General features: G+C 49.4%; 1 protein-coding gene across 2 annotated transcripts in view; it reads right to left on the bottom strand.

Annotated features, from left to right (window-relative positions):
• The window catches only part of LOC126100165 (protein argonaute-2-like), a 288,991-nt gene that overhangs the window by 237,643 nt on the left and 35,049 nt on the right, over window positions 1-16,299 (bottom strand). For both annotated transcript variants that reach the window (XM_049910711.1, XM_049910712.1), the window contains exon 3: window positions 6,140-6,208. In XM_049910711.1, the coding sequence (XP_049766668.1) occupies window positions 6,140-6,208 (69 nt within the window). The remainder of the gene's footprint in view (window positions 1-6,139; window positions 6,209-16,299) is intronic.

The raw sequence follows: 16,299 nt of genomic DNA, 5'->3' as shown, positions 1-16,299 counted from the left end.
AATACAATGCTTCTGACACAAAGCAGAAAAATAAATTTTTGTATTTTACATTTCCCTCTTAGCAATTGGTCCACGGAGCTCTGTCAGCTGCACAACTGCAGATAACACCAGGAGTGTCCACAGTGTACGTCCATGTATAACCGAACATCAGCAGTTGACAAGAGGCGTCAGCCTCTACCTGCAGTGCATCACTACCTGATGTTTGTTTTGTTTTAGGGCGCAAAATCAGTTAGGGTCATATGTGCCCATGTCAGAACTGTAGAACACAGAGACAAAGAGAGGAGTTAAAAATTACTACACGTTAATCCCAATCAACGGAAGATAAGAAAGCTAAAAACAGGGATGCGGCGGAGGGTCTATAAAATACACCATATTGCAACAATGGATAGAATGTAAAATGCGGTCGACAGCTCGCTAAAATGGTCCATAACTAAGACGGGAAACACAAATGAGAATGTAAGTGGATAAAAAAGGAGCTTTCCACAAGGAAATGGCAGACTGTCAGAGGCTGAGTACAATGAGAACAAAGTGGTGGTGGAGCACCACTTAATAAATGGCGATGGCTAGAAAGACAGTGCCAATATATAACCTAGCTAAAATAATCTCGTGGCGAGAGGGCCGACAGGTCATCCAAGCTGCTGGGAGAGGCTTAATAACCCAGAGCTCATTCCCACGAAGATAGTACCAGTGGTGATGCCAAAGTGACACCACCTGTCAACAGACGGCAACACAGACCTCTTCGGACGGAATGTAAGAACTAGTGGCCTGAGGTACGAGGATTGCGGTCTCGGCAGCAGCATCAGCAGCCTCGTTTCTCATTGGACTGACATGACCAGGAACTCACAAACATCACAGTGCCTCCATCAAGAGTGAGCAAGTGACAACTTTCCTGGATCTGTTGCACTAAGGGATGGACAGTGTACAACAAACAGAGGCTCTGAAGAGCACTAGGAGTGTCGCAGCAGATGACGCAATCGAAAAGCCTGTGTCACCAGATGAACTGCGTGGCCTGATGCAGTGTTTCGGAAGCCAATGCCAAAAAATGTCGGTGCAAATCACGAAGACACCACAGTCAGTCCAAGAGCTACTAGTGTACACAAAGGTACTATCGCAAAGTTCCGTGTGAAGGTCACGAAGCTGAAGGTGATAGAGCACGGCTGGAGTAGTGTCCTTGAGAATAAAGGCCAAGGTGAACCAGGCCACCGCATGAAGCCAAGGTGGTGAAGGGTTTACACTCACGGTGAAAGTTCCAGATAGGGTGAAGTTAAGCTGCCAGGGCAAGAGCTGCAAGCAAACTCCAGGATGCAACACAGAAGAGCAACACGCACCGTACTAGTGATCAAAGAAGTCATTGAAGGAGGAGGAATAGGATGTGTGGCCACGCATGGCAGACAAACAGCACGCATATCTAATGAAGAGAATGTCAACAGTGATAGGACAGCTGTAGTTTGGCAGCTTCTGCAAACTGACACTCAACCGGGCTAGTGTAAAAGGAGCCACTGGCCGAACGGATGCCACAGCGGTGGACGGTATTGCGATGGCACGAGAGGGACGGACATGCAGATGCATAAATGAAACACCCACATTCAAGTTTCAAATGGACAGGGTCCAGTACAAACGGAGGAGGGTGGTTCGATCTGCTCTCCAGGAAGTACCACTGAGGACACACGGGACACTGAGGGACTGCATACTGCGGGCTACCAGGTAAGAGACGTGGGAGGACCAAGACAGTTTCCTATCGAGCACAAGTCCCAGGAATTTCATAGTTTCAACAAATGGAAGAGCACAAGGCCCAAGAGTAAAGACGGTGGAAGAAACCAATTGCTCCGAAAGAAATTCATACAAATGATTTTGTCAGTGGAGAAACTACAGCCACTGTCGATGTTCCTCGAGTGAAGACTATCTAGACATTGCTGAAGATGCAGCTCAGTGAGACAGGTCCTTGGAGAAGTGCAAGATGGCAAAATCATCGACAAAAAGGGAGCAGAGATGCCCAGTGGCAGATAGGCCATTATAAGGTTAATGCTGATAGCAAAGAGGACGATGCTCAGGACGCATCCCCAACGCACACTATTTTCCTCCATAATGGTGTACGACAAGGCAGAACCCACGTGTGCCTTGGAAACTCGGTCTTTTAAAAATTCCTGAAGGAAACAGGGCATACGGCCACGGAAGCCCCACGTGCAGAGACTACAGATGATACCAGTCCTACAGCGTGTGTTGTAGGCTTTCTCCAAATCCAAAAACATGGCCAGTCAGGGATTCTACGAGAAACCCTTCATGACATGGACTGACAAAGTGACGAGATGGTCAACTGGAGAATAGCGCACTCTAAATCCACACCATACAGAGATTAGTAAATTGTGAGACTCGAGCCACCGTACCAGGCAGACAGAAAAATCATGTTCCATCACCTTGCAAACACAGCTGGTGAGAGAAATGGAACGGTAGCTAGAAGAAAGTTGTTTGTCCTTACTGGGCTTAGGTATGGGTATGACAGTCACTTCACGCCAGTGTCTAAGAAATGTGCTGTCTGCCCAGATGCAGTTGTACATATATGGTGGGAGAAGCTCGAACTCTCCGCAAAATGGCAGCCCAAAGTGTTGGAGATAGCCATATGGTCCACTGTGACATCGTCTGCTTCTGTAAGGCCGGAAATCGGGGAATGGCCCTCAGTCCCAGAGACCCATCGAAGGTTGGCTCACGTGACGGAAGAGACGCACCTGTTTATAATGAATGCAGTTTTCCATCACAGGATGACAATTAAAAACCACAGAGAGCAAGGCTCCGTGAGCAAATTGCATCGCAGCATGCCACAGTCCACCAAGGGACTGGGACACAGAATGATAAAGACAAAGTGCGGGGAATGGAACGTTCTTCAGCGGTAACGCTAACAATTGTTTGATATTCTACCTAGCTATCACAACTGGCGAAATGTTTGTCAAAGGTTGCCAGGTAGGACTAAAGTCTGGTGTCAGCCTTAGAAAGCTGCCATTTGGGTGTGCACATAAGTTGGATAGGAGTCAGCAAACAGATAGCACACAGGAAATGGTCACTAGAGTATGTATTAGAAATAACGGACCACTGTAGATGATGGGCAAGTTGGGCAGTGCAGAAGGAAAGGTCCAAAGGGGATAGGTGTATGTGGAGTCTGAGAGGAAAGTGGGTGCTCCTGTGTTAAGGCAGAGGAGGTTAAGTTGACAGACGGTCAGCCCAGAGGGCACCTCTCGGACAGATTCTGGGAGAACCCCAAAGGGCACGGTCCGCAACATTACAGTCACCAAGCAGCAGAAAGAGGTGAGGTATCTGCCCAATAAGCTGGAGACAGTCTGCCCTAGTGACATTGAATGAAAGAGGGATTCAAATGGTACAAAAAGAAAAGGTCAAGTGAGGAAGGAAAAGGCAAACTGCAAAAGCTTGGAAGCTGGTAGTCAGGGAGACTGGTTGACTACGAATGTCACCCTGTATGAGCAGCATGACTGCCCCATGAAATGGAATATCATCCTCAGGGGGAAGGTCAGAACAGACCGGAAAGAAATGTGAAAGATCAAAGCGGTTGTGAGGACGCAATTTTGTTTCCTGTAGGCAGAGAACAAGCAGATGCTGCGATTCTACGAGCAGCCAAGAATCCTCTTCGTTTGATCAAAGGCCACAAACATTCCACTGAAGGAGAGTCACAAGGAGGAAAGGGGAGCTGGGAAAAAATGAAGGGGTATCACCTAGACAGCTGCCAAGAGCCGGCCTTCACACATTCACTGCTACAGGGCCCAGAGGTTGGAGGATCCCGTTCCGTGGGATTTACAGAGGCGTCGGCAATCCCCCTCTGTCAATCTGCAGAGTCTGGGGCAGAAAAACAGTTGGCAGTACACACCGGCAACACTGAGGTCGGTCAGGCGAGGGTATCGCACAGTGACACCGTCAGAGAGGATCTGCGAGTTGGTGAAAGAAGACCGTTTGCCTTTGTTTGACTTCTCGGAGCCTTTCCAGTTGGCAGAGGAAAACTCGGACCTCTGTCGACTGGAGGGGCACAGGAAGCCTACGCGGGAGTATTCCTTCCAGCCTCTCCCGCTGGCTGTGTAGCTGGTGACTTCGCCCTGTGAGGCAAAAGTTTAGTAGCATGTTGCATAGCTGGAGGAGATGACAGGGACACTACTGTGACACTGGGCGATTTCACAACTGCAGTGCTAATTAGAGGTCGCATGTCTGCGTGGCCATGTCCTTTAACAGTACTGTAGGTGCCAGACGGTAAAATGCAGTGTTTCGGACTAGCCGACAACTTGCGAGCCGCCGTATAACACACTTCTTCCTTTACCCGGATCTCCTGGACAGCCCGCTCATTGAGATACGTGGGACAATCTCGAGAGGAGGTGGCATCGTTGCCATTGCAGTCAATGCAGTGAGGAGAAGGAGGTGGACAATCGCCCTTGTACACATCCCAACCACAGGTTACACATTTGGTCAGGTGTTGACAAGACATTCGAGTGTGAGTGAAATGATGACACTGGTTGCAGTGTATCAGGTTTGGAATGTATAGTCAGACTGTAATGACTTAATAGCCTGCTTTGATCTCTGACGGAAGCACCACTCTATCGAAGGTGAGAAAAGGAGTGGCTGCGGGCACTAAAGATCATCTATCTTTATCACCCAACGGACGTCAGTGACACCCTGATCGGAGAGGTACATTTGGATTTCTGCCTCAGTCAGACCATCTCGCAACCTTGTGTAAATAACACTGCGGGAAGAATTCAGAGTTCTACGGGCCACGACAAGAGGAGGATAGCCGTGGAGAAGGGAAGCGGCAAGCAGCTGTTGTGCTTTAGAATCGGAAGTAGTCTCCAAAAGCAAACTGCCATTGCATAAACGAGAGCAGGATTTCATAGGACTGGCAATTGTATCAACACCTTTCTGAATAAGGAACAGATTTACCACTGCACAGGACTGACCATCTTCTGTATGTGAAAGCACGAGGAACCACGGTTTAGCTGGGAAGGTCTTTGAATCGTGAGCTTCAATCCATTTACATTTGGTAGACATGGACTCCAAATATTACGACTGGCTCATTGCGAGAAAATCCTCAGCGATTGTTGGCATCTCCGAAGGTGCGCTCCTTCCAACTGGGGGCCCTCCGTCAGAGGGGGAATCACCCGCCTAAAGTTATTATTCACACCTCCTGACCACCTGACAGAGGGACCAATCGGCAATTTGGGAAGGTAGCAGCTCAAGCAATTACCCGTCCCTGGGCCTGGCCTGTACCAGGGGGCACATGCGAACCCTACGTGTCAACTCGAGCCTGGGAATTACCCATTACACAGTCACCTGTTACACGTCAGACGCATTGTATTTTCTACAAATCCTACCGAGAAATACAGTGTTAGGCAACTCATCTTCAGAGAGAAGATACATGTGAAATATGACTTGCCACGATAAATTACTCCATGTATGGCTCCATTCTTACTAGAAATGGCCATTATAACAAACAACTGGTTTTTAGTTGCAATTTTTTTCATCTCCAGTTTAAAATGACTGTTAAAATCACTCTAAATAACCAGTTTCTGGAATAATCAATTTCCAGTTTTTCACACTATTACTTCCAGCAATAAACTTAAGACATCAAAAAGAGACTGAAAAATTCTACAATTTCCTCAGACTTCTCCATTATGGGTTCCAAGATACGTAGATTCAAAATACCAAATAAAATAAGTAAATAAAACTTAGTCCATTCAGAGCTCGCTCCTTTTCTCGACAAGCAATGGGGGATCCCATAATACAAAAAAAATTTCCAGTACTCTCCTATTGATTTCAATTTTTTAAATTTCTCCTCAATAATCATTAGGGTGTAACGAATAGTCAGTTCTAAATGGTGGGAACAAAAATTACAAAATTTATTTAAGATGATTCATAACATGTGACTCCCAGTTTAGGTTCTTATCAGTAAAGTAACCAAAGAATTCAGAATATTCTGTTCCATTTAGTGATTTTTCCCAGACTGGTTACTCCCAACAGTGTGGTCAGGCCAAGCATAGTACATGATTGCAATTATTGTGTTATATCTAAGGCTATTAGCAGAGAACAGGTTAACGAGTATTTACATTTTCACATCACGGCATTTATGCTGGCATACAACACGACTTGTACTCACCTTCTTCTTTTGCTGGAGGTCTCTGTGATGTAGCACTGGCCTCCTCTTTACCGGTCCCAGTTTTCTTTTCTGCAACATAAAAGAGTTTTTCAAATGCTGAACTCTTAACTCTCACACAGGCATTTACAACAGATCTACAATGAATACAAACACAAACTGGTGCACACTGTGGATGTATTGAGTGTCCCTTCCACTCAGTTACTAAAGAATACAGCTCACTAGTTAAGTAGTATCAGGCTACCAATCCGAAGGTTTGTGATAATATCACCAGCCCCTTACTGAATCTTCCACTTTTGGCAGTTATATGATAATGCAAAAGAGGCAAGCTAAACTTCTCCCTTGATCTTCATGTTCACAATGACTCTAGCTACAACATGATACTGTTGTACTGTAATTGAACTGTTTTTGTAAAAAACTTTAGCAGTAAATTTGTTTGTTTTGCAATGTGCACATTACCACTCCACTTCTGGGATTCCGATAGATTTGCCAGCCCCCATATATAATCCACCTGGTGGATTAATGACAAGTGCCGGTGTGGTTTTCAGGCAACACTGGGCTAATAGGCATGTCCCATCTCACACAAATCACGACACTTCAAAAACATCCTCACACTTTCGCGTGGATAACACTAGACACAGACAATGTTGTTGTTGTTGCTGCTGCTGCTGCTGCTGCTTCTTCTGTCATCAGTCCGAAGAGTGGTTTGATGCAGATCTCCATGCTACTCTATCTTGTACAAGGCTCTAGATCTCCGAATACTACTGCAACCTATATCTTTCTGCATCTCTTACTGTGTTCATCTCCTGGTGTACCTCTACAATTTTTACCTCACACACTTCTGTCCAGTACCAAATTTCTGATCCCTCGATTCAGATTCTAATCCCATGAAGACAAGGGATACGGAAAATAATGCTCAGAAGGCATATGAACCAAAATAAAAGGGAAGATGGACCAAGAAAGCTGACAATATACCATCTGGTTTGCACCAAGCAGATGCGACTACTGTAACAGTAGTACTGAGGAGCTGATGCACCCCCAGAACATAACTGCTTTGCTATGCAAGGAGAAAGCCAATGTAATGGTAATGCAGTGGGAGTAAGTAAGACTATTATTTTCAATTATATACAGAATATTTCAATAAATGTAGATATGTAACTACACTGGCCAATTAAAAAGTGATGCATCCAAAAGCGAGCAAGGAAAGTAAATTAATCTGTGGGATAAGGGAGTATGTGATGTTATTGCAGTGACTATAAAACTGAGACAAATTTACAAAAAAACTTGGCATGTAAGAGCCCACTTATCAGTATGATGTTGCACCCCCTCCTCTCCCCCCTCCCCATCCTGGATGCACATGTCGATTCGGTTGGGAAGGGTGTCTAAGACATTGTATCCTCTCGAGGCAAGCTGGCGAACAACCATTTGAAATGGTCCCTGATATCTTAGTATGAAATTGACATGATCCCTGATATTCTAGGATGGAGTTTATGTCCGAGTTGGTCCCACAAGTGTTCTAGTGGAAAGATATCTAGGTTCCTGCTGGCCACAGAAGCACCTCAAAATCATGCACACAGTTCATAAATACACTCCTGGAAATTGAAATAAGAACACCGTGAATTCATTGTCCCAGGAAGGGGAAACTTTATTGACACATTCCTGGGGTCAGATACATCACATGATCACACTGACAGAACCACAGGCACATAGACACAGGCAACAGAGCATGCACAATGTCGGCACTAGTACAGTGTATATCCACCTTTCGCAGCAATGCAGGCTGCTATTCTCCCATGGAGACGATCGTAGAGATGCTGGATGTAGTCCTGTGGAACGGCTTGCCATGCCATTTCCACCTGGCGCCTCCGTTGGACCAGCGTTCGTGCTGGACGTGCAGACCACGTGAGACGACGCTTCATCCAGTCCCTAACATGCTCAATGGGGGACAGATCCGGAGATCTTGCTGGCCAGGGTAGTTGACTTACACCTTCTAGAGCACGTTGGGTGGCACGGGATACATGCGGACGTGCATTGTCCTGTTGGAACAGCAAGTTCCCTTGCCGGTCTAGGAATGGTAGAACGATGGGTTCGATGACGGTTTGGATGTACCGTGCACTATTCAGTGTCCCCTCGACGATCACCAGTGGTGTACGGCCAGTGTAGGAGATCGCTCCCCACACCATGATGCCGGGTGTTGGCCCTGTGTGCCTCGGTCGTATGCAGTCCTGATTGTGGCGCTCACCTGCACGGCGCCAAACATGCATACGACCATCATTGGCACCAAGGCAGAAGCGACTCTCATCGCTGAAGACGACACGTCTCCATTCGTCCCTCCATTCACGCCTGTCGCGACACCACTGGAGGCGGGCTGCACGATGTTGGGGCGTGAGCGGAAGACGGCCTAACGCTGTGCGGGACCGTAGCCCAGCTTCGTGGAGACGGTTGCGAATGGTCCTCGCCGATACCCCAGGAGCAACAGTGTCCCTAATTTGCTGGGAAGTGGCGGTGCAGTCCCCTACGGCACTGCGTAGGATCCTACGGTCTTGGCGTGAATCCGTGCGTCGCTGCGGTCCGGTCCCAGGTCGACGGGCACGTGCACCTTCCGCCGACCACTGGCGACAACATCGATGTACTGTGGAGACCTCACGCCCCACGTGTTGAGCAATTCGGCGGTACGTCCACCCGGCCTCCCGCATGCCCACTATACGCCCTCGCTCAAAGTCCGTCAACTGCACATACGGTTCACGTCCACGCTGTTGCGGCATGCTACCAGTGTTAAAGACTGCGATGGAACTCCGTATGCCACGGCAAACTGGCTGACACTGACGGCGGCGGTGCACAAATGCTGCGCAGCTAGCGCCATTCGACGGCCAACACCGCGGTTCCTGGTGTGTCCGCTGTGCCGTGCGTGTGATCATTGCTTGTACAGCCCTCTCGCGGTGTCCGGAGCAAGTATGGTGGGTCTGACACACCGGTGTCAATGTGTTCTTTTTTCCATTTCCAGGAGTGTATGTGGGTAAGCACTATACTGTCAAAAAATGGCACGGCTGTCACACGTGAGGTAATAAGAGGATGCAAAATGCCCAAGGCATACGGTCGTGCCATCACAGTTCCCTCAATAACCACTAGCTGTGACCTGAAGTCTTATCCAATGGCTCCTCATATCACGAATGAGTAACACTGCTGTGCCTCTCAAAATTACTGGAAGAATGGGAGCATTTTCCAGGTCACTGCCTACGGTCATTTGGTTTCCATGTGCCAATAATACTGTCTCATACTAGTACATGGCACCTCCGTGTCATCTGACAATGTTCAAGGTTCAAGCTCCTTGCGTACCTTACCATGCCTGGTAACAAAACCAAATGTAAACAGCTCTAATGTGCCTTTGGTGGCCATCCTCTCTGTCAGAGAGAATTTTAACTATTATGTAATGGATATATTGCTTCTCACAGTAAAGGTAACAGTTGCAGACAGACACGATGAAAAGACTGTTACATATAAGCTTTTGACCAAAGCACTCTTGGTTGGTTGGTTGGTTGTTTAAGGTTAAAGGGACCAAACAGCAAGGTCATCAGTCCCTTGTGTCAAATAGACTCCATTCTGCTAACGTGACATCGCGGAAAAGGCAGAACAATAAAACGGAAAAAGGGGAAACGTAAAAGGGCAGTCACGTTGTCATTAGTAAAAACAAACGAGGGAAGTTGGCAAGAGAACGAACCCAACACTATGTTGAAGCAGCATAGGCAAGACCACCTGTGACTTAAAAGGTACAACCGCTATAATGCAGAAAGTAGGTATGGGAATAGAAAAACGAACCAAGCCTTAAAAAGAAGGGGTAAAAACAGAGTAAAAGGGAAAGAAAAGAGGATTCCAGTCAGGGAGGTGAATCGGGAATCTCTGAACACTGCCTACAGTGGGAGACACCCAAACACTCACTGCCCTGCCCCAACACCAGAGGAAGATTAAAAACTTTAAAACTGAGAATAAAAACCACTCTCTCGGAGGAAACCTAGAACCAGAGAGACCATCCGGGAATCGTCAGCCAACATCAAAGGTAAAGTGTGGGGGAGTCTGTACTTAGCACACAGAGCCAAAAGAAGGGGGCATTCAACCAAAATGTGGGCCACTGACTGGAAGGCTCCACAACCACACAGCGGGGGCGGCTCATCACGCAAAAGGAAACCATGGGTCAGCCTGGTATGGCCAATGCGGAGACGACACAGTGTGGTCGAGTCCTTGCGGGAGAGGCGAAAGGAAGAACGCCATGGGCCTGGATTCACCTTAATGCCACGAAGTTTATTAGACAGTGGAGTAGCCTCCCAAGAACTGGCCCATGACTGTGCAAAGCGGGATTTGATGTGAAGCCGTAAATCCGCTGCAGGAGGGGTTACAGAAAACGGGGGGGTAAGTAACTGCTCCCCCAGCCAAACGATCAGCGAGCTCATTACCCGGGATACCCACATGGCCCGGGACCCATAGGAAGTCAATGGAACAAGCAGCACGGTGAAGATCAGCGAGATGGTCATGGATGGCAGAGACCAAGGGATGGCGCGAAAACACCGGTCAATAGCAAGAAGGCCACTCATCGAGTCCGTACATAACAAAACGCGGTTGTGTTGGGATTGTTTAATAAAGGTAAGGGACCGGGAAATTGCCATCAATTCCGCAGTAAACACCCCACATGAGGGTGGCAGCAGATGACTTTCCGTTCCAACAGAGGACGTGAAGGCATATCCAACATGATCAGCAGATTTAGAGCCATCAGTGTAAAAAACAACAGCATCCCGAAACTCCCATAAAATTTGGCGGAAAAAGGAACGGAACACCACCGGGGGGATGGAATCTTTCAGACCGCGGCGGAGATCCATCCGAATTCGAGGCCGAGGAACTAACCAAGGAGGGGTGGAGGGGAGGGAGCGAGGAAGACAGGACAAAGAAGGAAGCCGAAAATCATGGTTAAGAGACGCAAGGCGCAGCCCAACCGGTAAACCCGCCCGAGGGCGGGAGTCAGGCGGGCGACGTCCATGGTCTGGAAATAGGATAGAATAGGAAGGATGAGCGGGAGAAGAACGGATAATAAGGGCATAAGACACCAGAAGCTGGGACCGCCGAACAGAAAGGGGGGGGATCCCAGCTTCAACCAGGAGACTATCAACAGGGCTAGTAGGGAAGGCACCGGTGGCCAAACGGATACCACGATGGTGGACCGGATCCAGCACGTGCAGCGTGGAAGGAGCAGCTGAACCATAAACTTGACAACCATAGTCCAAACGTGACAGAACTAGAGCACGATAAAGACGGAGGAGGAGGAAACGGTCCGCACCCCAAGAGGAGTGGGCAAGGAAGCGAAGGACATTGAGTTTACAGAAACATCCCACCTTCAGGAGTCTGATATGGGGCAGCCAAGTGAGCTTGTTGTCGAAAAGAAGACCCAGGAAACGATACTGTGGAACCACAGGCAATCTTTGTGCAGCAAGATAGAGCTCTGGATCAGGGTGGACCGTAGTACGGCGACAGAAGTGGACCACCCGCGATTTTAAAGGAGAGAATTGAAACCCATGTGAGTGGGTCCATGCAGAGGCACGCCGTATAGCCACCTGGAGCTGCCGTTCTGCAGATGGCATCGAGGAGGAACTAACCCAAATGCAGAAATCATCCACATACAGGGCAGGGGCGACCAAGGGACCGACAGAGGCCACAAGTCCATCGATAGCAATGAGGAAAAGAAGGACACTCAAGACAGAACCCTGTGGGATGCCCGTCTCCTGGGTCCGTGGAGAACTAAAAGCAGTACCAACTCTAACTCTGAATGACCGATGGATCAGGAACTGGCAGATAAAAATCGGGAGTGGGCCCCGAAGACCCCACTGATGAAGGGTTAGTAAGATGTGATGGCGCCAGGCTGTGTCATAGGCCTTGCGAAGGTCAAAAAACACCGCAACCAAATGGCGGCGCTGGGAAAAAGCCTGCCGAACTGCGGATTCCAAGCGAAGTAAATGATCGATTGGAGATCGACCCTCTCGAAAGCCACACTGGTAAGGGGACAATAGATCCCGAGATTCGAGGACCCAAGTGAGCCGACAGGCTACCAGCCGTTCAAGTAACTTACAACCAACATTGGTCAAACTAATCGGCCGATAGCTGTCAACAGATAGGGGGTTCTGACCAGGCTTAAGGACAGGAACCACAATGCTATCCCTCCACTGAGAAGGGAAGTCACCCTGGAGCCAGATACGGTTAAACACCCGAAGAAGATGGTGCCGTTGTGGAGCACTGAGATGTTGAAGCAGCTGGTTATGAATGGAATCGGGGCCAGGGGCCGTATCAGGAGAAGAAGATAGAGCAGAAAGAAATTCCCATTCAGTGAAAGGTTCGTTGTAAGATTCTGACTCACAAGTGGTGAAACATAAGGTGACAGCTTCAGCCTGCTGTTTTCGATGAAGGAAAGCAGCTGGATAGGAGGCCGACGCTGATGCCACTGCAAAATGGGTCGCAAGATGTTCTGCGAGAACTAATGGGTCCGTACAAATGCCATCTGGGAGGTGAAGGCCTGGGAGGGTGGACTGCCGATGGCAACCTTGGAGAGAGCGAAGTGTAGCCCATACCCGTGACAGAGGGACAGTGGAACCAAGGGAAGAAACGAATCGTTCCCAACATATCCGCTTGCTCTGTTTGATTAAATAACGGGCTTTAGCGCGAAGGCGCTTAAAGGTAGAAAGGCTGGCTACAGATGGGTGCCTCTTGAAGTGTTGCAAAGCTCGATGGCGATCACGGATGGCAATGGCAATGGCCGTACTCCACCACGGGACTTGCCGACGACGAAATTGTCCAGATGAGCGCGGGACAGCAAGGGTAGCAGCGCGAACAATCGCGTCAGACACGTCACGTAGGACGTCATCAATACAACCTGACAAAGAGGGAGAAAACTCGACCTGTGCAGTGTATAGAGGCCAATCGGCGCGGTGGAAAGACCAATGAGGTAACCTGTCCATCGGGGAGCGGGAAGGGAGCGTGAGAATCAACGGGAAATGGTCACTATCACAAAGGTCGTCGTGTGGCGAGCAGTGTAATGAAGGGAGGAGAGAGGGAGAAGAAAGAGAAAGATCAATGGCAGAAAAGGTACCATGACCAGCACTGAAATGAGTAGGGGAGCCATCATTAAGAAGGCACAGGTCGTGGTCTGCAATAAATTGGCCTATAAGAAGACCTCGTCTAGATGGAAAGGCACTGCCCCACAAAGGATGATGAGCATTAAAATCCCCAAGGAGGAGGAAGGGAGGAGGAAGTTGCTGAAGAAGTGTGGTTAAGGCAGCAGGTGTAAGAGGCCTGTCAGGAGGGAGATAAAGATTGCATACTGTGACTGCAGAGTCTAAGTGGACCCTAACAGCAACCGCTTCCAATGTAGTTTGGAGAGGAATCCACGTGCTAGCAATGTCCGTACGGACCAACGTACAAACGCCACCAGAAGCCCGCAAGGGTCCGACCCGATTTCGACAGAAAACACGGAACCCACGGAGGGTCAGTGAGTGAGCATCAGTAAAATGAGATTCCTGGAGAACCACACAAGCTGCTGAATAGGACGAAAGAAGGGATTTCAATTTCGGAAGGTGACGATAACAGCCATTACAATTCCATTGGAGAACCACAGAACGAGGGTTTAAATGAGGGCTGAACACGCTAAAACCAGTCATACCGCCGGGTCCCCACCCGTCACCGACAAGGAGGGGGCGACATCCATAAACGACAGGTCAGAATCCGGTTGTGAAGTCGGGGAAGGGACCTCCGGTGACACCAGAGGCTCTTTGTCCCGGGACTTATGTTTCTTCTTCTTTTCAGGCTGAGATCGAGGAGGGCTGTGTGGCATAATGGAGCCAGCTGCAGCAAGATCAGGAACAGAAAGAGACCGGGCGACCTGGGGGCCGAGAGACTGCGGCTCTCGCGGTCGCCGCGCTACAGCAGACCTCTGACCTGGAAGGTGCCGGGAAGGGGCATCCCGGGAGAGGCGCCCTTGACCGGCAGACGCCGAAGGAGTGGGACACTTCTCCGGCTGGGGAGGGGGAGCAGCGCCCAGAGGAGAGGGTGTGGGAGCCGCAGGGGAGGGGGGAAGGGGAGGGGTCCGGGATGGGGGTAAGGAAGGGGGAGGAAGGGATGAAGATGTAACCAAGGCGTAACTAGATGTCATGGACACAGGGTGCAATCGTGCATATTTCTTACGGGCCTCTGTGTAGCTTAAACGATCAAGGGACTTATACTCCTGTATCTTTTTTTCTTTCTTATAGACTGGGCAATCTGCTGAACGTGGAGAATGACTACCATGACAATTTACACATACAGGAGGGGGAACACAGGGACTCCCCTCATGGAGTGGACGTCCACAGTCACCACAGAGAGGGTCCTGGGAACAGCGAGAAGACATGTGGCCAAAACGCAAGCACTTAAAACACCGCATAGGAGGTGGGATGTACGGCTTCACATCACAGCGATAGACCATAATCTTAACTTTCTCAGGAAGGGTATTCCCTTCAAAGGCCAGGATAAAGGCACCAGTATCAATACGATTATCCTTAGGACCCTTCTGAACACGCCGAACAAAGTGAACACCCCGCCGTCCGAGATTGTCCCGAAGTTCCTCATCAGTTTGAAGGATGAGGTCTCTGTGAAAAATCACACCTTGTACCATATTTAGAGACTGGTGAGGGGTAATTGACACGGGAATTGTGCCAAGATGGGTACAGGCACAAAGGGCTGCAGATTGGGCAGCCGAGGCAGTTTTTATCAGCAACGAACCCGACCGCATCTTGCTCAGGGAGTCCACTTCGCCGAACTTGTCTTCAATGTGTTCCACAAAGAATAAAGGTTTGACACTGGTGAAAGTATCTCCATCAGTCCTGGTGCAAACTAGATAACGGGGGAAAGGTTTTGCCCCTAGACGACGGGCCTGACCCTCCTCCCAGGGGGTAGCCACGGAAGGGAAAGCCGAAGGGGCAAGAGAAGCAGCACTTGAGGAATCAGTACCACACAGAGAGATGGCCGCACAAGAGCGGCCAGAGTTTTGGACCCGTATGCGTTTCATCTGCATAGCGTCCGCCCTGATACCACCCACTCCGATCAGGGGCTCTCCTCATGGGCGCCACCCAGCCACAGCAAGGGCCGTCTGGCACGGCGGCCATTGCCGGGAGTTCCGATGCTCCAGGATGACGAGCAACCACTCCAAGGCATGCATGAGGAGGTCACAGCTCAGGTATCAGAAGTGTGATCCCTGTGTGTTCAGGGGGCTCAACCAAAAGGGTACATAGCGACCCCACCACACAGGCTGGCTACCGTGCTGGCTATGCACCCTAGCATCAGACAACGACGTAAAAGAAAAGGTGGAATGTACTAGGAGGGCGCACGTCGGAGACACTAGGTAAGGTGCTCTTCCCCAAATGGCTCACACTACGGAAGAGAAATTTTGGAATGGAGGTCAAACCCCAGAGGGGGACCAAGGAATGCCAAAAGGAGGAGATGATTACGCAACAAAGCCGGAGTGTAAAACCAACAGAACCAGGAGGATAGCGGGGGCCAACATAAGCAAGGACACCAATAGAGGGAGAGGAGAGGAGAGGGCGAGGGGAAAGGGGGATGGAGGGGAAAGGAGGGGAAGGGAAAGGAAATGCAGCCCGGGAGAGAAAGAAGGCTGCAATGGCTCGGGGCCCCGTGCTCGCCACGCACGTATCCACAAAAGAGTTGTGGACCCCCTGGGGGGTCAAAGCACTCTTCAGAAAAGAAAAAGGCGCACACATTCACACATGCATAATTTAACAGAAACACGTCAAATGGGTGCAACAATCCGGACAGTTTGGGGAAGGGGGAGGGCTAACAGGCTACAGGAGGGGAAAGAGGAATCTGCACTGCCTTCATACATGCTGCTTAACATTACATGCTCGATTTCAATGGCTGCTTCCCGACCCGGGCCATCTGGATCCTCCCCTCCACCACTAGCTTTTTTTGAACTGCACAGATAGGTGTTATCCTTACAACACATTCTCCTCTACTGAAATCATCCCGGCCTCAATCTACGCAGTAACCTACTGTCCCCACACCCTCTACCCAACTGTTTCCACCCCCTCTATCCTTTCACCTCCTCGCAATTCATCTCCCCCTCACCCTCATTGTGCACAGCT

The sequence above is a fragment of the Schistocerca cancellata genome, chromosome 9, assembly GCF_023864275.1.
Source record: "Schistocerca cancellata isolate TAMUIC-IGC-003103 chromosome 9, iqSchCanc2.1, whole genome shotgun sequence".
NCBI classification, from domain to species: Eukaryota; Metazoa; Arthropoda; class Insecta; order Orthoptera; family Acrididae; genus Schistocerca; species Schistocerca cancellata.
This window is presented reverse-complemented; position numbering and strand designations above follow the sequence as displayed.